This window comes from Gossypium hirsutum, chromosome D03 (assembly GCF_007990345.1).
Source record: "Gossypium hirsutum isolate 1008001.06 chromosome D03, Gossypium_hirsutum_v2.1, whole genome shotgun sequence".
NCBI lineage: Eukaryota > Viridiplantae > Streptophyta > Magnoliopsida > Malvales > Malvaceae > Gossypium > Gossypium hirsutum.
Window position 1 is genome coordinate 34,337,104 of NC_053439.1, and position 23,811 is coordinate 34,360,914.

The 23,811-nt window shown below is 32.8% G+C and overlaps 2 protein-coding genes across 2 annotated transcripts; one reads left to right on the forward strand and one right to left on the reverse strand.

The window, feature by feature from the left end:
- Positions 1-20,101: 20,101 nt before the first annotated feature.
- LOC107950772 (RNA polymerase II transcriptional coactivator KELP) lies at positions 20,102-22,588 on the forward strand. Its single transcript, XM_016885730.2, has 3 exons — positions 20,102-20,799; positions 20,913-21,018; positions 22,214-22,588. Exons 1-3 carry the CDS (start codon positions 20,518-20,520, stop codon positions 22,306-22,308), a joined length of 483 nt encoding a protein of 160 aa, XP_016741219.2. The 5' UTR covers positions 20,102-20,517; the 3' UTR covers positions 22,309-22,588.
- Positions 22,589-22,851: 263 nt separating this feature from the next.
- LOC107950089 (uncharacterized) lies at positions 22,852-23,364 on the reverse strand. Its single transcript, XM_016884834.1, has one exon. It carries the CDS (start codon positions 23,362-23,364, stop codon positions 22,852-22,854), a length of 513 nt encoding a protein of 170 aa, XP_016740323.1.
- Between the last annotated feature and the right edge of the window lie 447 nt (positions 23,365-23,811).

A 23,811-nucleotide genomic window follows, 5' to 3' on the forward strand; every position in this document is an offset into this window, starting at 1 on the left:
GAGGTATCGATACTTATGCCCGAATATCGATACATTTACACAAAAAATCAAAAACACAACAAAATAGGGCAAAAATTCATACTTAAACATCTTTCTATCCAATAGGCATCAACTGACCTACCATCCAACATCAAAATGATCATAATCGTAGTCCAAAATAACATCTCTACCTTAATTTAATGAAACTATAACAAACCAACAGTATAATGGTAAACGTCCATCAAATCTTAAAATTATATAATCATATCAGAACACTATGGACATAATAGCATAAAAAACCAAAGTTTTAGCCACATTTCCTTTATTCCCACAGTCCAAAGAATAACCAAAATGTCACCTACTCAATTTACTAAGCCTAACTTGGATCACTTTCTTAAGACCACACCGCTCACATTGCAATACTAAATAACTACAATGGTTTAGAATGGAGTGTGTGAGCTTAAACAAGCTCAATGAATGTATAAAATTACCACGAATACACATAATATCATACGTTAAACGAAAGCCACAAAAGACACATTCTCAACAGTATTTAACTATAGTATAAATCTAGCATACTTATGCATCACTTTCTAATACATCTGACATTATATTCACATATTTATACATGCATCACATTTCGTACACAATTCATTTATTGATAAATTGGCAACTTGAGACTATGAAACATAAAAGTGGGCTCTATCACCACTCATTGGATACACATCTCCAACAAACCAATGACTCGTAGAGTCGAACATATCCTAAAAGTGCAGCGTCAAGCTAACACTCTCTAACACACCAACATATCCCAATGAATAGAGCTTAGCTCACATTCCCTTTATAACACCCCTAACCCATATTCGTCACCAGAAAGGGGTTAGAGGCATTACGGAACATAACACGGTTCTATACATAGTCGGCTCAATAAAGGGTGCAAGGTGAACTTTCTTCAACTGATTAAAATAAATAAATAAAAACTGAGAGAAAGTTTCAAACTTAACTTGAACAAAAATATCAATTTTAATCAATCATATTATGCTCTCATACTCCATATTCAATTTAATCATGTAGCAAGCCAAAAATCAATCGAGAAAGAAACATATCAACTTAACCAAAACTAACCAACGTTAATATCTTAGCATCCGAACAACTATAAAAGAAAATATTATGTCATTCAAAACAGCAATTACATTGAACCGAATAATAAGGTGATAATGAACAATATTAACAAGGTAATTAAATCGGATAACATTATATGACATTTAAATACTCTAAAAAAAGTGCAAACATTTAAATAGGAAAAATATAATTAAAGAATTTTAATTTCTAAGGTCAATTTGACAAGTCCATCTTCAACTTGTTAGATCAGTTCGAAATTTACAATGGCAAAAATCATGAAATTCAACTTACAATTTATTTTTGATTTATCTAAATTTATTGAACAACAAAATACAACATTAACGCATAGTATTTAATCAACAATAGCAAGAAACATAATCAATATGTTCAGATTTGTACAGCATAAACACATTAACAATACAATATAGATAAGGCACTTAAACAACATAAACGAGAGCACATTAGATTAAATCCAGACACAATTACTCAGCTTAGATTTGGGGTAATTTGGACATAATAAACTCCAACCATCATACACCATTACTTGTAACTTTTAACCCTCATAAACTCTTTAAATTTTCACATGTAAACATTTTAAATGGCATTTTCGAACAGCAACCTTTTCATTCATTTAGACAACATTATTTACATTCAATTAACTTATTAATGTAGCACATATTAATTTCCAATTACATTCTTCAGCAACTTAATTTGGCATCAATTCAGACATCATTTACTAACATTATTGCAACTATTTCTCCTATTGTAACTAATTGTCCAACAGTAGCCCAAACAACATAAATATACAACTATTGAACACCATTTAACCAGTACATTAACTAACACTTATACATAAATTATGCAACAGTTACTTTGCTTTATTTCTCATCCAACAACTTCATAAATGGCTGCTTTAATCCCTTTACCAATCAGGTCTAGACACCATAAATTGCAACTAAATAAACATCATTAATTCACAAATATTTGGACAGCAGTAACAACATTCGGACAGCATTGATTTGTAAAAAAATGGATAGCACTTAAGCACCAATTTGGACAACATTAATATACTAAAAAATGGACAGCAATTAAGCATCAATTTGGACAGCATCATATCATCACACAAACCGAATTGCCACAATCCATCACACAAGATATACCATTTCCAAGCCAACTTACATGGCTAGAATTACAATTCAAAACATACAAAAAATTCATTAGCCTATACAAGCCATATACCATATATACAAAGCTTCAAAAGTACCAACAAGATTATCGATAGTGTGATGACGTTTTCCGACAATCCTCGAGTCTGAACTAGCTTCGATAATCTATAAAATAGTGAAAAAAATAAACACAGTAAGCTTTAAAAGCTTAGTAAGCCATATACAAATAAACTTATAATACATGAAGTAAATATAACCAACTCATCAATGAAAAATCATGGCTAATCACATGTATAAATATCACATTCCTCATCTAGCTCACTTGTTAACGATTCATAAGCATCAGTTACCTTAAGCATTCAATTTTCATATAATATCATACATACCTGAATTGATTACTCATTCTCATATTCATCCACTTCTCAATATTGCCCGTTGAACCGTTCAGAATTGATAAGGATACTCGGATAGAACATAAAGCTCGTACAATGCCATATCCCAGATAAGGTCTTACATGTTATAATATACCGATGCCACTGTCCCAGATAGGGTCTTACACGAAATCATATACGATGCCAATGTCCCAGACATGGTCTTACACAAAATCACACCTCGGAATCCTAATTTCATGACATACGTATCCTATACTATTCCTATGGTTCGTACGGGGCTTTCGGACGTCGTAATTCGGTTAATACTTTCTCGTATTCAAATATTCAACATCCAAAGCAATTCAATAACAAATAAACATACATAAATCAATTTAAAGGTATTTATTTGCATATGAACTTACCTCGCATATACAATGAACAGATTGGATTGACTACTCGTCAACTTTCGATTTCCCCCGATCTAAATCTGATTTCTTTCTTTCTTGATCTATATGAATTCAAATTTAGCTCATTTAATCACCTATTCATTCAATTTCATTCAAAAATATCTATTTGGATATTTTTTCACTTTAGCCCCCAAGTTTCACATTTATTCAATTTAGTCCCTATTTCACAAAATCACAAATTACACAAAATTTCAATACACCCATGCTTAGCCGAATATATTAGAGGTCCCTATCGACCCATAATTTGCATTTATTTCACATTTCAACCACTAAATTTACACATTTCTCAATTTAATCCTTAATAAGTATTTTTATCAAAAGTCACTTAGTAAAACATGATAATCTAACATCAAATATTTATTTTTCATCATCAAACAACAAAAACATCAAGCTATCATCAATGGAAACTCACAAATTCATCAACCAATCCAAAAAATTAAGGCATGGGCTAGCTAGGATACAAAGCAACGATCTCAAAAATGTAAAAATTATAAAAAAAACCAAGCTCAAACCATACCTTAATCAAACTATGTGTGTGCCAAACCCTAAATAGAAAAAATGGCTTCTTTTTCTTGGCTATTCGGTTGAAGAAGATGGAAAAAGATGATACATTTACTTAATTTTACTTAATTTATCATTTATTTACTAATTTACTTATTTAACCATTAAAAACATTAGTAATTACACCAAATGTCATTCCACTATCATCCACTAACTTAAAAATGACCTATTTACTACTTAAGGGCCTTTACTTTAATGTTATATAGCTATTAGACACCTTTAGCTTATAGAACACAACTTTTACACTTTACGCAATTTAGTCCTTTTTACCGAATTAAGCATTCAAACAGTAAATTTTCTTTATGAAACTTTCACACATATATATTTACATGCTATAAATACCAAAAATAATATTAAAATAATTTTTTGACCTTGAATTTGTGGTTCCAAAACTACTATTCTGATTTAACTAAAACCAGGCTATTACACCCTTATCTCTCCAAATTGTCCTATGCCTTAATGCCCCAAAATTACAATATAGGAGTGAGTACTCACATAATCCTATGGCATGCCAACTATATCCAACGGCCTCAAAATATCATAAGGCCAAAGTATCCACAAATAAACACATATTTACTTACCATTTTTTGTACACTTTCTCTGCACATTTACATTATTAACACAACATCATCACTATCACTTGGCATGTTTAGCATTCTCACAACTGAAACATTTCACAAGAGCAAGCACAACATATATCACACATCACATTACACATCATATTACTCAATCCACATCATATAGTCACAATTTTTGCAAAATAAACGAGAGGAATAAGAAAGCTTACACTCAAAACTTAGAGTATGGGGTTAGGCTACTCCTAAGCTCCCATTTAACACCATGAATAGTGTCTACAACTAGTGATTCTAAACACTCATCGTTCACACTTTTGCCTAATTACCGAAAGCTTAAACTAGCTTTTCATTGCCTCTCGCCTTACGCGAAGAAGGCACCAATGGTTTTTAATATTTAACAAAGTTAATCATACAACAAATAAAATTAATTTACAGCCATAGACACACCTCAACAAGAAAAAAAAACGTAGGTCTAAGGTTAGTTCCTCTTGGAATTGAAATTTTTCTACTAGCAAACTCGAAACCCAAATACCTTAATCTCTATTCATTCCCATTCCTTAAAATCAATTCCAATAATCTAATTACTCATCTAAGAATAATTTTTAACCTTCAAACCACACAAAACTGCTTAGGTTCATGGTTTCAAAAATTCGACATACACGACCCCTTTCAACGAAAACTCAACAAAACCATCAAATTCTTTAACGAAACTTTAAGGAGAGTTTGAAAACCTTCTAATTACATCAAAAAAAGTTGAAAATACTTTGAAAAAATAATTTCATTCAAAAACCTGAATTTCACCATTAACGACCCAAGTTTCAACTTCTACCTAAAACATTTGATTTAATAGCTTAAAACTTGATTTAAATGGCTAGATTATGTCAAATGTTATTAGGAAATTGAAATGTTACCTTTATTGAGGGGAAAATGAATGATTGGTGTGAATCTAAGAAAGCCCACAAGTTACACAATAGCAAAATTAATGGTGCTCTTGATGCTCTTCTTGAAATTCTAGGGAGGTTTAATGTTTGAAAGATGATGGAAACCCAAAGGGTGGAAGTAATGGAAATCAAAATAGATGTATGATGTTTGGGAACATCAAGGGATAGAAAAAAACAAGTGGGGGAGAAGCAGTTTTCTTGAGTTTTCTATAGGTGGGGGGAATAGTGCATTTTTTTAAACTTTGGTATATTTACTTTCGTGGTTCTCTCAATTTTAACCCATTTTTCAAAACAGCCCATACTTTAAAATTAAAGGTCTTTTCCACACTATTTTCACAAATTGATTTAATTTTCAAAAAGCTATAGACAAAGACATTTTCGATTTACCATGTTTCGAATTTTTGAATTGATTTTGAGCTATTATTCAAAAATTGCCCTCAAAACTTCTAGACCAAATTTCGAGATGTTACACACTTTCCACCTTTCCTTATCGATGGTTTAACTTCTAATACCATAAGAACCTGGTCAAGCTTATATCATGTCGTAAGGGTTTCGGTGGTTTCTAAATGTTATATTTTCTTGGCAGATTCTGACTTTATCTAATTACTCTTGAGAATGGATTATTGTTTCCCATTACTCGGATACTAAGTTATTAAATTCGAAGCATAACGGGATGTACCCCCGATCATCCTCCTTGGGACGAGGTTTGCAACAACCTATTTTCTATTGTTTCGAAAAAAGTGGTTTCAATACCACAAATTCAATGAGAAAGTCTGTATTAATTATCATTTGATTCATATGAGTCGATTATAATTTGATATTGAGTTTTGACTTGGTGAATTTTAGTTAATTCAATAAATAGTTAGGTATAAGTGGTTGTCCCGAAAGTCAAATGGTTTCAGAAAGTGAGATATCAAGACCTTGTTTTTGAAAACTAAGCTTGTAAATATTTTTACAAAGATATTGTTTTGTTACGTGAAAGTTTGGTTTAGAAGTTTTAATGTTTAGATAGTTGATTAATTGAAAAGGACTAAATCGTTAAAGTCATAAAACTTAATCGCTATTGAATTATAATGATTAAATGACTTAATTAAGTGGAAGGTTTTATATGGAAAATATGCATTTTTTATTTACTGGGACGATTAGTGGGTGTATTTATAAATTTTATACATTACTTTTAATGTTAAATTAATTAAAATATAAAAAAAGTATAAAAGTTAAAATAAAATCATCTTCTTAATTTTAATTCCATCGAAAAAAAAACCATTTTCCTTCATTGAAAGATCTTAAGTTTTGAAAATGGTTTAGCACTCTTGCATGGTAAGATTTATTGATCTATTGTGAGTAATTTTTATGTTTTTGAGATTGTTGCAACTAGGTCCAGCTAACGCATACCTTTATTTTTTAAACTACTAAGGATTTTGGAGTTTCCATTAATGAATCTTTGTTATTTTTTATGTTAAATGATGGATTTGAAGTATTGGTTGTTAGTTAGGATTAATTTGCAAAGTAATTTTTGATAGTTTTAATTAAATGACTAGTTTGATAAAATGTTAAAATTGACATGGAATTTTTGTAATTTTTTAATAAATATGGACTATCCTAGTATGCGAATAAATTCGGCTAGCTTGAGTACTAGAGAAATTTTGTTAAATTTGGAATTTTGTTAAATTTAGTTGGGATTTGTATTTGAATTTAATGAGATTGAATTTAATCATTATAGATCAAGATTTGATTCGTATGGAGGATAACCAAGGAAAAAGAGAAAATGTTAAATTAGTCCCTACGAGTCAGCCATTAGCATATTCTAAGTAAGTTCATAGAATTAGTGAATAATTTAATATGTTTATAAATTATATTGTTTTCTATTTCTTTAAATTGAGTTGTGATTGGATATTTAGTAATGAAATCTAATTATGAATTGTATATAATTATTTATAAAGTAAAGGTGTACTATTCAAAAATTGAGAAATGGTTAAGACATATGAATGATATTATCTTGGAATGGATGAAATAAATATGTAGTATGTGCACAGATATTGTGTAAGTGCCTCTGATTTTGTTAATGTGATGAACTCAATTTAAATGCCCATTTGAACATAGTAAACAATTAGGATATGATTGGCATGCCAATAGGGTTAGAACGCGCATTGGTACAAAATTGTACTTCGGTGCCTCTAATTGCACATTTGTGTCTCTATTACGCATATTTGATGTCTTTGGTGTGGTGTAGTTACCTGAGTATTCGAGTCAAGTTACTATAGTCCATCAGGCTATGTAGTAATTTACTTAAAACTTATTTTCTTGCTTAATTCTATGGAATGTTTAAATTGCTACTATGTTATAAACATCTCTATAAAATGCTTTTGTATAAATGTTGATAAGTACATTGAGATATGGTGATTGATAGAATTTGGTTAGTTCTTTCAAAAAGTATCATTTACATTATATATGATTATATACTAATGTAGTGTGATCTTGCATTCAGTTATTAGGAATTAGAGATTCATCCTATTGATTATCTATTTTGTTTAAGGTAAGTTGATATTGAATTTATGAATAATTTGGAGATGATATGTTTAGATGAATATGAAGATGTTAAGTGATGAAATTAAATAATTAATGATTATGTTTTTAAAAGTTGTTTGTAACAATTTTGAAACAAAGGGAAAGTGTATAGTTATATATGTGAAACACATGCTTTATAAATTCGATATTGGTGACAAAGTTATGAATTTAAATACCAAAGGATGATTTGTTTTTATTTGAACTACCGTGGATTCTGAATCACTTAATTGAAAGTTTTGGTACCGACATTATGTGATTTTGGAAACAATTTCCAGGTTTAGAAATTTAATGCTCTTTTAGTATTCATTTATGGAATGAGGTAAGTTTATTTGAATATTTAGCTATGGACTTACTAAAATTCTTAAGCTTACCTATTTTCTTTTTTGTTTTTATAGTTAACGTTTTGCAAAACGGTTCGGATGGATAAGCTTCAACGCTCATATTTTCCAGACTCTCTTCGATAGCTTTTGTCTTTGAGTCATTTTGGTTGTGGCATGTATATAGGACTTGATGTTGTTATGGTTAATTTATTAGTTGAATTGTAACTAAGCTTTTATGGTTGTGATTTGGTAAGTTAAATCTCAAGTTGATAATATTTTGGTATGGAAATATTTGTGCTTTTGGTTAAACATTATTTTGATTTGGTAACTTTATCGATGTTGAAATGAAGTATGGCAATTTTTTATAGGTATTTTATGATGTTGGTCAAGTTGGATTTATTTATGGTATGTGTTTGGTATTAGGTAATGCTAATCTTTTAAGTGATGTGATTGTGTAACATTTGTGGTGGCAGTGAGGATACATTGGTTAAGCACATAGAATGTGATATTTGGTACATTTGGTATATGTTTGAATATGCTTTTAACCATGTGAAACAAGCTAGGCATGCTGTGTCTTGGTGTGCAAGAATTGGTGTTTGTTTTAGCTAGCATTGGATGTTAAAAATGGAGCATATGGCTTGAGAAATGAGCTATCACTGTAACATCCTATTTTTCAGTGGTGTCAGAAATAGTGGTTTGGGGCCAAAAATTCGATGTGTCAGTCCGTAAATATTAATTATTTAATATTTACGGGGTCACTAGTTTCATGTTAAAATTTGGACTAAAAATTTTAACGTTTAGATAGTTGATTAAATGAAAAGGACTAAATTGTAAAAGCTGTGAATGTTAGTATCTATTATTTAAAGGAAGAATAAAGAAGTGGTGGACTATTATGGCAAATAAACCATATAGAAAGGTGGTGGAAAAATTTGGTTAAGGTTTTATGAATTATTAAGTTATAATATAAGGGTAAAATGGTAAAATAGTAATTAAGTAAACTTAAACTAATAATAAAACAAAAATTTATCACCATTCTCAAGCTACAATCGACTTTGGAAGAAGAAAACACCATTTTGGAAGAGCAAAGTTCGGTCAAGCTAGTGTTGGAGCTTGTAAGTGATTTTTTATTCTATTTTTAGTGATTTTTATGTTTCTTAGCTCATATTAGCTTGATTTAGCTAACCCAAGTACTAATTTGTAAAACTATCAAACGTTATGGATTATGCCATTAATGAGTTTGAGTTATCTTTGAAGTTTTATGGTAGATGTTGAGCCTGGTTGTTAGATAATATTATTTTGTAAAGTAGTTTTTGATGATTTTAACGTTTAAGGACTAAAATGAAAAATAGTAAAGTTGCTTGTACTTGATTGAATTAACAGAAAATATGGGCTGTAATGAGCTCCTACACGGTTCGACTAAGTTGGGTTCAAGTTGAGAATGGTTTAATTGCGTGTTTTGGACTTAGGGACTAAATTGCATAGAAGTGAAATATTGGGCTAATTTGTAAAAAATTATAAAAGGACTTAAATGCATAAAATGAGTTAATTTTTTTGTTGGACTTAGGGACTAAATTGCATAGAAGTGAAATATTGGGCTAATTTTGTAAAAAAATTATAAAAGGACTTAAATGCATAAAATGAGTTAATTTTTTTGTTGGAATTAGTTAATTGAATGAAATTATTATTCTAGATCAAGAACGAGTTCAAAATCGAGGAAAAGAGAAAGTTGCAGAATAGCCCATGTACTTTTGTTATTGTTGCGGTTTAGTCTGGTAAGTTCATTCGGTTTAATTTAATACAAATTAAATGTGTGTCATATGAATTTAATTGTTGAGTGTTGAATAATGTATTAATGCTTGTAATTAAGAATGGAAGTAATGAATCGTTATAGCATTTCGTACTGATGAAATATCTTGAGCCGGATAAACTAAGGATAGAGTACGATTGGCATGTCAATAGATTAATTTGTGTGTGGTACGGGATTGGTATGAGATGTGATGATTATTCTTGTATATCTCCTATACACTGGATATATTGAGGTCGTACATTTGTTGTGGACTATCGTGCTATATTACAGTGTTTTCTGGTGTGTTACTGGGGGCGGATGTTAGCCTACGGGCTAGGCACTTAGTGTCGAGGTGTGTTATCGATTGGATTAGCTAGTATAAGCATTTGGCATGTTCTCGGATGGTTAATCGTGTACTCATATACATAGAACGTTCAACGACAATGTTTTGGCGATAATCAAATGTTATTGAAATGTAGAAAAATTGATTTATATTCTAGTTGAGCATCGACTCAGCTGCTGTGACTGTGTTGAAAGGAAGTTTTGATTATTAAACTTGTAAATAGAATTTATTTATTTAATTCGATAAGCTTTATCGTTTTAATCTTCGAACTTACTAAGCTTATGAAAGCTTACTCGTGTTTTTGTCTCTTTTTTTGTAGATTACTATTTTGTGGAAATCAGGAGATCAAATCAATTTGAAGAAATCACACTATTTGAGGATCATTCTGGTAGATTTTGATTACAAATTGGCTTATTGATCTGCCGTAATTCGATGTAGCAGGTTAAACTAGTTTTCACATTTAAGGAGCTTGAATACAAGTATTTTTGTTATGTTTTAATTAGGTTTCTTTAGTTTTACGAACATTCAATAAATTGTGCAAATCGAGTCTTTTATTGACCTTAAGGGCCGAATGAGGCCTAAGGGAGAACTAACGTACTTTATGAATGTGTAGGAGACCATTAGAAGGCATTTCGGGCCAATACTGGACGATCTGTCGCAACATGGGAGATCCAATGCTGCAACATAAAGAGCAGAATAGAGAAAGTGAGAAACTTTCTTCAATGTCGTGACATCCTTAGCCTATGTCGCGACATACCCCTAAAAATGGTTATAGAGGACCATATTAGTTGCTATGTCTGACATAGGTCCTGGTGTGTCGCGACATCAACTCTGTGACAAGAATAAAACACAAAGTAGGGGCGTTTTGGTCTGCACAATCAAAATTAAAGCTCGAGAACGTCAACTAACCTAGGGTTAAGGACAACAGCTACCTGAAGGCTATAAATAGACATCTCTGGCACACATTATAGAGGCTTTCCATTAGCTCAAATTCTTTTCTTAGGTTTTAGATTTGTTTTCTTGTTTCTTTTAGGTTTTCATAGTCTAGTTTATTTATTTCTTCAAGAGATTTGATTGTAAATCAAGATTAACTTCTGTGGATTCATATTATTCAATATCAATCAGGTTTTCTTAAACTCTCTATTTTGCTTCATTCCCCATGATCAATTCTTCCATTCTTTACATGTTGTTTATTAAAGCCATAAGGAACTAGTCCTTCTATAGGGGATTAGCCAGTGGAGGCATGATCTCTTAACTATTTTATAGAGTTACTCAACGGATCAATTGTTTGGAAAAGGAAGAACATGAAACCAACCCTAGGCCTGACAACCCTGGGAAGTCATCAAGGTGGAAATTAACCCAAATTTCGTATTTCCCATTCGTGAACACCTTTAACCCAAGCCAGTCTGGACTGTGAGGTCGAGAGATAAGTATTTCTTGTTGACTCGTAATGTTAGTGGAAGATTGCAAGATCCTACTAGGGTAGCGACTAGTTGGTTGACAAGAAACCTGAGATGATAGTTAATTAGGATTGCCAAAGCGAGCTGATCACCCATCCTCAGATTTGATTCACTTTATTTATCTCTATCTCTCGCAACTTTAATTTCTTTTTATGTTATTTTATTTTATTATTTTACAAACCCTAAATATATTTCTTATTTTACTCTCATGTTATAACTAACTTAAAGTATTAATTTCATCTTTAATTGTTGAGGGAAAGATTGATTTAGTACTCGCCTTCCTTAGGTACGATCCTCGGAGTACTCCCCTACTTCGTTGTAAAATCTATATTAGAACTCGACCAGTATACTTGTGAATATAGCCTCATAAGTCTCTATTTTATTGCAGTATTCACATTCTGGACATTAGTACGTCCAGAGGCTGTCACTTATATGACATGTAATAGGAGCATTTAAGTTTGTTTGTAAATATGCATAATTGCTTAGGTTGTCTAACTTGTTACGCTTATGATCTTGATGTGTTTTACAACTCCTTCATAAATGTATGTATGATTACAATTTAGACACAAGTGGATGTAGTTATGTGAGTCAATTAAAAAGCTTGGTTATCTTAATGTATGCTAGTTGAGATTAAGTGTTCATAGCTTGGAAGTTTAACTAGATAATGAAATGTTAAGTGATTAAGTTGTGGTGTCCTTAATGACTTATTGGTTAGATATTTGGTTGATTGATTTGGCATGTTTTGGTTGTTCTTGAATGTGTGTTGAGGCCTTGTGATCATGTGTTAGTAAGTTGGTTTAGGTACCTAAGCATTTGGGAGTGAAAATGACAAGTTTTGGGTCAATCTTGGATGTACACAGCCTGGGACACAGGTTGTCACACCACCGTGTGTCACACATGGCCTACTCACATGATTGTGTGCCTTAACTGTTTTCAGTACAGGTTGGTCCACACGGGCACAAAGAGTTACAGGACCTGGAGGCATGGCTGTGTGACCCAAAGCTACACAGTCATAGAGAGCTATACGGTTGTGAGACCTTATTTTACATGGGCACAATTAGTTACATGGTCTACATACATGGGTATGTGAAGTAGTTACACGGGCATGTGAAGTAGTTACGCGGGCATGTGGAGTAGCCATACGGCCATGTTTGGAGCCACACAGTCTGGGTTCTATCACACAGTCGTGTGATCCCTATTTTGAAAACTTTCAGTTTTTCATCAAAACTTCTTAATTTACTTTGAATTGGTCCCTAATTATTTCTAAACTATTTTAAGGCCTCGTAGGCTCGATTTAAGGCCCATATATGAATGTTTTCAAATAATTGATAAACTCAATATTACTTGTTAAATATTCTGAAATGTAAAATAATACTCCGTAACCCTAATCTAGTGATGGAAACATATTATGAGTGTTACATTTAATGGTATCAGAGCTACAATTTAGTTAGTTCTCGAACTGAACATACCGTATTTGAAGTCTAGAAATTACATGCCATATAAACTTGTGATAGTGTGATATTGATTGATCTGATCAAACCCCTACTTTCTTGTAGATTTTAAAGATGTCATGTGAATCTGATCATGATGAAACTAATGAAGTTAATAGTAAAGTCCTGACTACTGATTCTGAAGCTAGCCATAGTATACCAATTCCACAGATGTCTGAAAACGAAGTTAAAAATGTTTTATTTGGTTTATGGGTTAATGGTTCACTGAGTTTATAAGAAATAACTTTGCGCCTCAACAATCTCCACCCATTGTTGTACCTCCTGTAGTACCTCCACCTCCTCCGATAATTGAAACAAGTTGATGGGTTCTAATTGATACAGTCAGATAATATGGTGCCAAGGAATTTTGGGGTAGAACTGAAGATGATCCTGCTATTGGCTTGAGAATATTCAATGAGTTTTTGATGAAATGGTCTGTTCTCCTAATGATTATCTCTGATATGTTGTGTTATTACTAAAATATGAAGCCTGTAGCTAGTGGTCAACGTTAACAGCAGTAATACCGAGAGATAACATCAATTGGGATTTATTCAAAAATAGAATCTGAGCATGCCTAGCATTTGAGAACTGCATTACAGATTCTACACGAGAAATAGCTGTATGCAAAATTCAGCAAGTGTGAGTTCTGGCTTAAAGAAGTTAGATTTCTTGGTCACGTGATTTCTGCAAATTGAATTCGTGCTGATCTGAGTAAGATTTCTGCTATTTTTAATTAGAAAGCTTTGAAAAATGTTTCAAAGGTACAAATTTTTCTGGGACTAGCAAGTTAGTTCCGTCATTTTGTCAAAAACTTCTCTATAATAGCTTCACTGATGACCAAGTTATTACAGAAGAATGTTCGATTCATTTGGTCAGATGAGTGCCAACAGAGTTTTGATCAGTTGAAAAGAATGTTGATAGAAGCTTCAATAGTAACTCAGTCTGAACCTGGGAAAGAATTTGTTGTTTACAGTGATGTGTCACTCAGTGGACTGGGTTGTGTGTTAATGCAAGCCGGGAAAGTAATAACATATGCTTCTTGTTAGTTAAAACCACATGAAAGGAATTATCTGACTCACGATTTGGATTTAGCTGCTATTATTTTTACTTTGAAGATCTAGCGTCACATATTTACAGATCATAAAAGTCTAAAGTATTTGATGACTCAAAAGGAGCTGAATTTCACACAGCAATAGTGGCTAGAGTTATTAAAAGATTATTATCTTTTGATTGACTATCATCCCGGGATAGCTAATGTTGTTGCAGATGCATTAAGTAAAAAATCATTATTTTTTTAGAGCATTAAATGGTCATTTGACATTGGAGATCGATGGTTCTATCTTAACAGAATTGAGAGCTAGACTGTTATTTCTCCAGCAGATTCAAGAATTGCAAGATAACGACTCAAAGCTGACAGCTAAATGGGAGCAAATCCAGAATGATCCGTCTACTAGATTTACTATGGATACTAGTGGTATGATGTATTTTTGTAATAGGTTATGTGTTTTGAATAATTCAGAGCTAAAACAAGACATTTTATCAGAGTCTCACAGCAATACATATTCCATTCATCCGGGTAGTACTAAGATGTTTAATGACTTGGAGAAGATGTATTGGTGGCCAGGTATGAAATGCAGGATTTCTAAATTTGTAGTTAAATGTCTAGTTTGTCAGCAGATAAAAGCTGAACATCAAGTACCATTAGGATTGTTACAACCTATAAAGCTGAACATCAAGTACCATCAGGATTGTTACAACCTATCACGATTCATGAGTGGAAATGGGAGCGAGTTACGATGGTTTTGTATTTGGATTACCGTGACACCAAGGAAGAAAGACTCAATCTGGGTTATTGTGGATAGATTGACAAAGTTGGCTCATTTTATTCCCGTTTAAATAGATTATTCACTCGAGAAATTAGCCGAGTTATATGTGTCAGAGATTGTCAGATTACACAGGGTACCTATGTCAATTATTTCTGATAGAGACTCAAGATTTAGCTCTAGATTTTGGGGTAAACTTCACGAAGATTTGGGTACTAAACTTAATTTTAGTATAGTGTATCATCTATAGATAGACGGGCAATCAGAACGGGTAATACATATTCAGGAAGATATGTTGTGATGACGCATTCTTGAGTTTGAAGGTAGCTGGGAAAATTATTTACCATTGGCAGAATTTGCGTATAATAACAGTTATCAATCCAGTATTCAAATGGAACCATTTGAGGCTTTGTATGGTAGAAAATGTAGAACACCACTTTACTGGTTCGAGTTGAGTGAATCTAAGTTAATTGGCACAAACTTGATTCGTGAGACTAAAGACAAGGTCTGTATAATTCGTGATTGCTTGAAAGAAGCGTCAGACTGTCAGAAATCATACGCGAATTTAAAAAGAAAAGATACAGAATTTGTTGTTGGCAATCTAGTATTTTTAAAGGTTTCACCGTGAATGAAGGTATTACAGTTTGGTAGAAAAGGAAAGTTAAGTCCAAGGTTTATCGGGTCGTATGAGATTAGTGAAAGAATCAATCCTATAGCTTACCAATTAATTTTACCTCCAGAACTTGAAAAGATTCACAATGTTTTTCATGTTTCGATGCTAGACGTTATAGGTCAGATCCTTCACATGTGATTTCTCCCGATGAAGTCGAGTTACAACCAAATTTTTCGTATCCTGAGGAATAGATGACAATCTTGGCTCACAAAGTAAAAGAATTACGGAATAAATGAGTATTATTAGTAAAAGTTTTATGGCACCAGTATGGTCCTGAAGAAGTTAAATGGGAAACTGAAGAATCAATGAAAGCATAGTACTCGAACCTATTCACTAGTAAAAAATTTTGAAGACGAAATTTCCTAAAGGGAAGAGACTTGTAATAGCCCGTTTTTCAATGGTGTCAGAAATAGTGATTTCGAGACCACAACTCTAATGTGTCAGTCTGTAAATATTAATTATTTAATATTTAAGAGGTCACTAGTTTTGTATTAAAATTTGTTATAAAAATTTTAACGTTTAGATAGTTGATTAAACAAAAAGGACTAAATTGTAAAAGTTATGAATGTTAGTTTCTATTATTTAAAGGAGTCAAATAGTTATAGAATAAAGAACTGGTGGACTATTATGGCAAATAAACCATATAGAAAGGTAGCGGACAAATTTGGGTAAGGTTTTTTGAATTATTAAGTTATAGTATAAAGGTAAAATGGTAAAATAATAATTAAATAAACTTAAACTATAATAAAACAAAATTTTATCACTATCCTTAAGCTACAATCAACTTCGGAAGAAGAAAACATCATTTTTTAATTGAAAATTTTGACGACTTTACCCCTAATAAAATTTTGAGAAAATTCATTAAATATGCTACAACTTAACACATTCACTATGATCGAATGATTTATTTTTATTTTCGGGCTTCAAAACAGTCCGAAAACATAAACACATTCTTCCATCATTTTTTAAGTAATCTTATATAGTATTGCAATTTTCCATTTCCATTTCCATTTCCATTTCTATTTTTGAAAACCTACATTCATTTCCAAATGATTTCATTTCTCCATTTCAAAGAAAACCATAATCATTCTTGAATGTTTCTCATTTCTCTTTTTCTATTCATTTTGTTCATTTATATTCAAACACGTAATTCATTTCTAGTTTCAACGAGCTAGTGGAGGGACCGATTGGACTTATGTAGTTGAGGCTCAAATGATTTATAATTAAGTCTTGACTTTTTGTCTATTAATTATAAACTCATTTAGTCACGAAGTCATTCCACTATAGTATCGTGATTGAGCTCTCCCTAACGACATACTATTACGAAAGCAACTACTCAATACTCGTCCAATGACCTTGTCATAAGTGCGTTACCCTCATAGGATATCCTTAATCTATTTGGGATAATATTCGTTCTCCCAATATGATCATATTTTATCTTATGGTAATCATTACATCTTCCTTCATAAAAAGTCAATCAGTATCAAATAGTAATCAAGTCATCCATCACAAAGACGGACGACCTGTGGCCATGTTTACTTTTCATCAACAATTTAATACCAATGAGAGTATATCATTTACCCATGTTTTAGGCTATGAATTTCACTTATGTGAATGACGCTACATGCTACAGAACTTGTATATCCAACGCACCAACTTTCGTTCCTTATCTATTTGAACTCAAGCTTTTACTTACATCAAAGTGTACGAGTCATGCATACATAGTCCGCCATCCACTCAGGATTTAGGTATGTCACACTATGAACTTCACAAGTGAATAAATCCATAAACGAATTCAGGATCTTTTCTACTTGAGTCATATCCAATGTACTATCAGTCCACATCTATATCTCTATCTTTTGGGAGTCATCTACTCCGATGCCCAAGACAATGTATCTCCCCAATTGGACTTGATAGACGACATATTAGACTTTCAATCTGTTTGCTTATTTCTGATTAGACTAAGGACATGTTTAGGTTTTTCTACTAATACAAGTTGTCTTTTCGTATTTCGGTCTGACCACGTAATACCGTTTAGTATTAGTTAAACATTAGACAACTAATGAGCAATATTTGCTTCCATTTTTCTTTGCATGTGAAAACCATTTGAGGACAATAATATAAAGTATATTAATCGTAATTAATGAATTTGTATTCGAAAAATTACAAGTGTATATTGACGAAAATACCACACTTACGGCACCATATCTAATACAATGATGGAAAAACCTCAGGATATGCTCATTTTGGGCAAATCCATATCGTCAAACACAAAAATTGGTGTGGTGCCTGGTGGAAAACCAAGCCAAGCCTTTGTGACGAATTATCTAAAGAGCCTTTGTGGTGAATTATCTGAAGAGCCTTTGTGATGTATTATCTAGAACGTTTGTAAAGTGAATTCTGTAATGACTAAGTGACAAGTTGTTAGTGTGCCTCTGTGGTGAGAACTGAGTATGCTTTTGAGGCATTTTTTGAAGGTTTCCTCGGTAGATTACTCAACTGATGAATCTGTCATAGTAACTCACTAGTTCAAAAAAAGAGCTTGGCATATAAGTATTTGTGGGTGGTGTATGTGGCCGCCAAATTGGAGAGTCTTTCCCTTTTTGTATCTAAAGTTATCTAAACTTTCATTGGTTGATCTAAATATTACCTTCATCAAACCAAATTCATTGTCTGGATCGACATGAAGATACGACGTGACTGGTATTCTGACCGCTGCTAGAGCCCATAAATGAATCTGTTGATAGTAGTGTTCGTAGGTATATCATTCTAAGAAATATATCCAATTTTTATTTTCAAGCAATTGCAAAATAAGATTTGCTCTAAGGTGGGAAGTCTGTAATCCACCAATCAAGTGGAATGTGTACAAAATGGTCGAGTTAGAGGTTGGCGTTTAGTTTTCCGCTAGGAATAAAAAAAGTATCCTCCAAAATCTAAAAAGAAGTCTAAAATTCTTAAGTCGAGGAATTCAACATCATTGTTTAAAGGTAAAACTGGTTGAAACTCATTAAGTTCCATTGAATTTATGAGTGTTTATTTGTAATGTAGGTTCTTGAGTTGAACCAGTTCGCTAGAAGGGACCAAGCCTGCAATATGCCAGGGTGGTTGATTGTAGTGCAATGTTATGCATACAGAGAGACAATTTTGGGAATATGTTTTCAAATAGTGAATAGTATTATACACCACAAATATGTCTATTTGATAAAAAAATTTAAGTTGCGATATTTTATATTGCTTTTAAGAGTCTGTTATAAATAATAAACGTTTCGTTCAAAACTTTTGACTTAGAAAAGATTTTTAAATAAATAAAAAGTTCACCAGTATGGTTTTTTGCTAGCTAAATTTTTTTGTTAAATATGTAAGTATTGTGACATCCTACATTCGAATCCGGTGAATCGGGTTGGGTATAAGGTGTTACACCCTTATTTTGCATAATTGCCTTTAAACTTTTATAAAAGTTTCAAATTGATTCTTGTTTGATTCCAGGCCTATTTTAGAGCTTTCGTAATCTCGATTTAAACTCGATTTTGTTTGCAAAGTATAATTTGTGTGAATGTATGATAATTATTGAATGTTTTAAATGAATTATTGATTTAAAAATGCATGTAACTATTTTGTTGTTTGTTGTAGCATCCCGTAGCTCAACTCCGACGATGGGGACGGGTGATGGGTGTTACGAAGTCTATTACTTTGGTTCATATAATAAGAAGGAAATAGTACCTCAAGGAATATAATCTCAACAATCAACTTTGCCTTTACCACAAACCCTTCAAGAGCCCCAAAAATCGCATAGTTTGATCTTAATATTGTTGACACAGCTTAGACTCCTCACAAGCTTTCCTCAATTTCTCTACAAATGCAATACTACTATAACTACAACCTTGTCAGCATAATCAAATAGATCAATCCTCGAATTAACAATGAGTATCATTGATCAATTTATATTTACTCAAAAGAGCCTTATTCCTAGACACTATGCATTAAAGCAACAAACTCAATGGAAAATGCAAGACATCCTTACTAGCATAAAAGAAATCCTAAGCAACAACAAATGTTTTATAGTCAGATCCATCAAAATATGCAACCAAATTAAATGATTTAGCCTCCAAAGATTTGCTCTCATATGATTGATAAAGCCAAATCTCTAAAAAGAAATGAAGTCATATCATATAAAACAACTTCAGTCGATTACTATTTGCAAAATGCTTAAATGACCAAGTATCACATCCAATAAGCACTTTGACATAAGTTTTCTAGACCATTTTATAACTTGGCTTAAACCTAAGGTTGAGAGGGGGGCATATTGTTATACCATATTAGTGAAGGTTAGATTATTAACCAACTAGCCCAATTTACTACAAAGTAGACCACTCTATACCCATCGAATAAGTACAATGTAGAACCGCTCCTTAGACCAACAACCAATAAAAAGCAAGCTTATGGACCAAGAACAAAAAGAAAAGATATTACCTTTATAATATGTTTTTGTCCATCTTCTCATATCTCATCTTTATTATTTGCAAGCATAGATTTATTTATAGTAAATTTTAACGAAAAATACTACAGACAAATGAATTAATTCTTTTTAAATCAGAAATTTTAAAAAATGACCATGTGGACAGTGGCGAATGCGCCCTAGCGCAAAGCGCATGGAATAAATAAGACCCCCCCCCCCGGGGGGTCAAGCTTATTTATCAAATCAAGAACCAGAAACCCAAACCCAGAAAGTGGCAGAGCCCCGAAAATGAAAAGCAAAACTTAATTTACCCCAAATCTAAACAAAAGATCAGTGAAACCCCCAACTCTTTAATCTCACACCTGCCCTCTTATTGTTAGATTTCCTTGAAACCCATAATCAGAATACCCGAGAAAATGGACTCAGAAACGAGAGAGAAGATAAAGAAAACGGTGAGGGAACTCTTGGAAGAAGCCGACATGAACGAAATGACAGAGTACAAGATTCGACAATTGGCTTCCAAGAGACTGGAACTCGACCTCTCCGAATCCAAGTACAAGGCTTATGTCAGACATGTCGTCAATGCTTTCCTCGAAGAACAAAAGGCCAAAGAAGAAGAAGAAGAAGAAGCTGCGGGTGATGATAATAACAATAACAACAACGAGTTTGATGATGATGGTGATCTCATTATTTGCAGGGTTTGTTTCTTTTTCTTTGTGGTTTCCCTTTTCTTCTTTTGGTGGGTTTTAAGTGAAGTTTGGGGGTTTTGAGGTTTCATGTTTATTGGTTTTGTTTTGTTGTTTTTTCCCAGTTGTCTGACAAGAGAAGGGTGACTCTCCAAGACTTCAGAGGGAAAACTTTAATTTCCATAAGGGAGTACTATAAAAAGGACGGCAAGGAACTTCCTTCATCTAAAGGTAAATGCTTAACTTTGTTTCAAATTTACTTGTTTCAGGCTTGGTTTTGTTTCTTTTGGATTATATATATATATTTCAATGTCTGGATTAGAAGATGTTAAAAGAAAAATGCTCCAGTAGTTATGCTGCTGAAGTTAAGCTTTTGTTCAGTCTATAAATGTGTTGAGCTTGGAAATGGCAGAAAAAGAAACACTAATTTTTGTGAATTGTTGCTATTTTGGTCTACCTCATTAACAAATCTATGTTACTTAGGAAATAAGAAGTTCATATTTTTTGACTGATTGGAAATTTGGTTGCACGATATCTGCATGAATGGTAACTTGGCATACTTTTTGCAGACGTCTCAGCTTATCATGCTTCTTGATGTGTTCCTTGTTTACACCTTATTTATTCTCTGTTCTTCAGGCAATTGTGATCACTCATTTGTAGCTCAACTTGGTTTGTAATAAAAATTATGTAGATTTTGCAACACTCATGAATGCTTCCACTTATTTAACTGTGGAGGAACTATACATGACAGGGTCCAATCAAAATTTCTCTTCTTCCTTGCTCCTATAATATTACAAAGTTAGTGTCCTGGTTCCTTTACTATGGCCATGATATTAGTAAACTGAGAAAAGCATTGAAATAAATTTTTATGGTTTTTGGATATATATTTGAAGGGCGTAAAGCATAAAGAGATTGATGGATTTCATGTATATTCTTTAGAAATAACCTTATTATTACTTTATTCTTAGTCTATTTTTCTCTTTACTAGTTCTACGTGAATACTCTACTTTATCTCGTTTCTTCAATTTCCTACTATATGCTACATCTATGAGCTGCATTTTTTTGATGGGTGGGTTTCACACTTTATGCTGTATATGGTGTTGCATTGTTTTTGTCAGTTTTCTTGTCTTTTACTGCTTGGGTGGATTTTGTAGAATTGTCAGTGTTTAATCAAATCAAATAGATATAATTGTTGGTTTTGGTTTGGAACTTAGGCAGGTATTTCAAGGCCAAATTTCTATCATGGTGGCCTTTAAACAATCTCTTTCTCTCTCTCACTATGTCTTTACTCTGCATGACTGTAGGATGTTCTTGTTATAGTATTAATATATTATCCTTGATTTAACTTGATTCCCGGTTTTGGCATTTCGCATTTCCCCGTACTATTGAAGAATTTCATGTTTAATGCTAATTGTTGTGCCAACAGGAATAAGTTTGACAGAAGAACAATGGTCTACCTTGAGGAAGAACATACCAAACATTGAGAAAGCTGTTAGGAAGATGGAGTCACATACCATGTGAGAGCATCATCCGTAGACGGACACTGAAATGCCGGATTTCAAATATGTAATTTTGAAACTTAACCTCAGCATCTATGGTGGCTATGCACACACTTGCCACTTCCCCTTCCCCTTTCAAAAGACTATATCACTGTTTCGATACTGTAATGCTTTTGAATCCCGTTTTGGAATACTGTGGCAGATCTAGCCTGTCGGAATTCATGTGAATTGTGTAATCGATGCTGATACTTATCTAGAATGTATGTGATATGCTTTGGCAAGAAAGTTTATATTCATAATTATTAACTCGATCCCATTTTATTCTAAGCATTAGCCATTAGGTTCATGTACTATTATATATATGTTTGTATGTGTATTTGACTGCTGTCACATACATGCATCCATGTGTGTATATATATAACTGCATTATATGTACAAGATGCTTAAGCCACTAAGCATTTTAACATTGAAAAAAACAAAGACAAAAAGCTGCATGGAAACAAATATTCTAGAAGAAACCAGATTTGGTACAGGCAAATCTTAGCTACGTCAACCGGCCTGGCTATTACGATGCTTTGCTATAGGCTGGCTTGCACCCCACAGCCAGCCTAGAACCCTTGCTCCGTTTCGGCGTAGCAGTAGCAGCCGCCATTCTCATCTTCTCAATCAAAGCCTCAGTGTTAACTTGCTCCGACAAAATATCCTCCAGCTGGCTACTATTAATCACCAGTTTCACTTTCCAAACCCCATTCTTCTTCCATGGCAACACCTCCATAGCCGACCCACTCGACAAATTCTCAACAAAATCAGCTGCTGCCATCGACATCTTTGGTGCCCCAACTTTGTCTAATGGAAGAAGATAATAAAATCCCCCATTAACCAACCACTCACCTTCATTCAGTGGAAACATTGAAGCTTGAGTTTGATCTCTTTTACAAATAACGTACCCCGGAAAATCGTTTGCAATATCTCGGGCAAGTTTAGGGCCTTTAACATCAATGATTTCACCACCATCTGTTAAAACCCTGATGGAGTTTCTACACTCAGCAGTGACCCCTTTGAGAGAACAATTCCCCATTCTCAAAATTTTAACTTCACCACTGTGGTGCAAACCTTGTGGGGGGGGGGGGTATTTAAAACATGGAATCTATAGCAGAAAGTGACAATTTAACTGTTGTTGTTTTTCAAAGTTCGAACGGTGGCATGTGATAATATATTAGATTGTTTTAAAATGGAAATTTTGGAGTGTTTGTGGAACGTGGAAAGGCAAAAGAATAGAAGAAATGGATTTAAAAATAATAATTAAAATAAAATGGGTGTTCTGTAAACGACATTTAAGAAGCAGATAATTAGGAAATTAATGGTCTAGGGGGTCTGCATTTTTTTCTTACTTTAGTTGGATTATTTTCTAACCCTATTTAGGCATCTAAAACATATTTAGGGTTCTTGGTTTTTCAATTGTATTTCGCCACAGGACAAGGTTTTTAGATATTTATTTAAATGTTGCGTGATGGTTGGTTCATGA

Bases quoted from the DNA above. Each gene is read 5' to 3' on its own strand.
- LOC107950772 (XM_016885730.2), top strand. From the start codon at position 20,518: ATGGACTCAGAAACGAGAGAGAAGATAAAGAAAACGGTGAGGGAACTC. The intron at 20,800-20,912 runs GTTTGTTTCTTT...GTTTTTTCCCAG, and splicing joins GTGATCTCATTATTTGCAGG to TTGTCTGACAAGAGAAGGGT. The intron at 21,019-22,213 runs GTAAATGCTTAA...TTGTGCCAACAG, and splicing joins GGAACTTCCTTCATCTAAAG to GAATAAGTTTGACAGAAGAA.
- LOC107950089 (XM_016884834.1), bottom strand. From the start codon at position 23,364: ATGGGGAATTGTTCTCTCAAAGGGGTCACTGCTGAGTGTAGAAACTCC.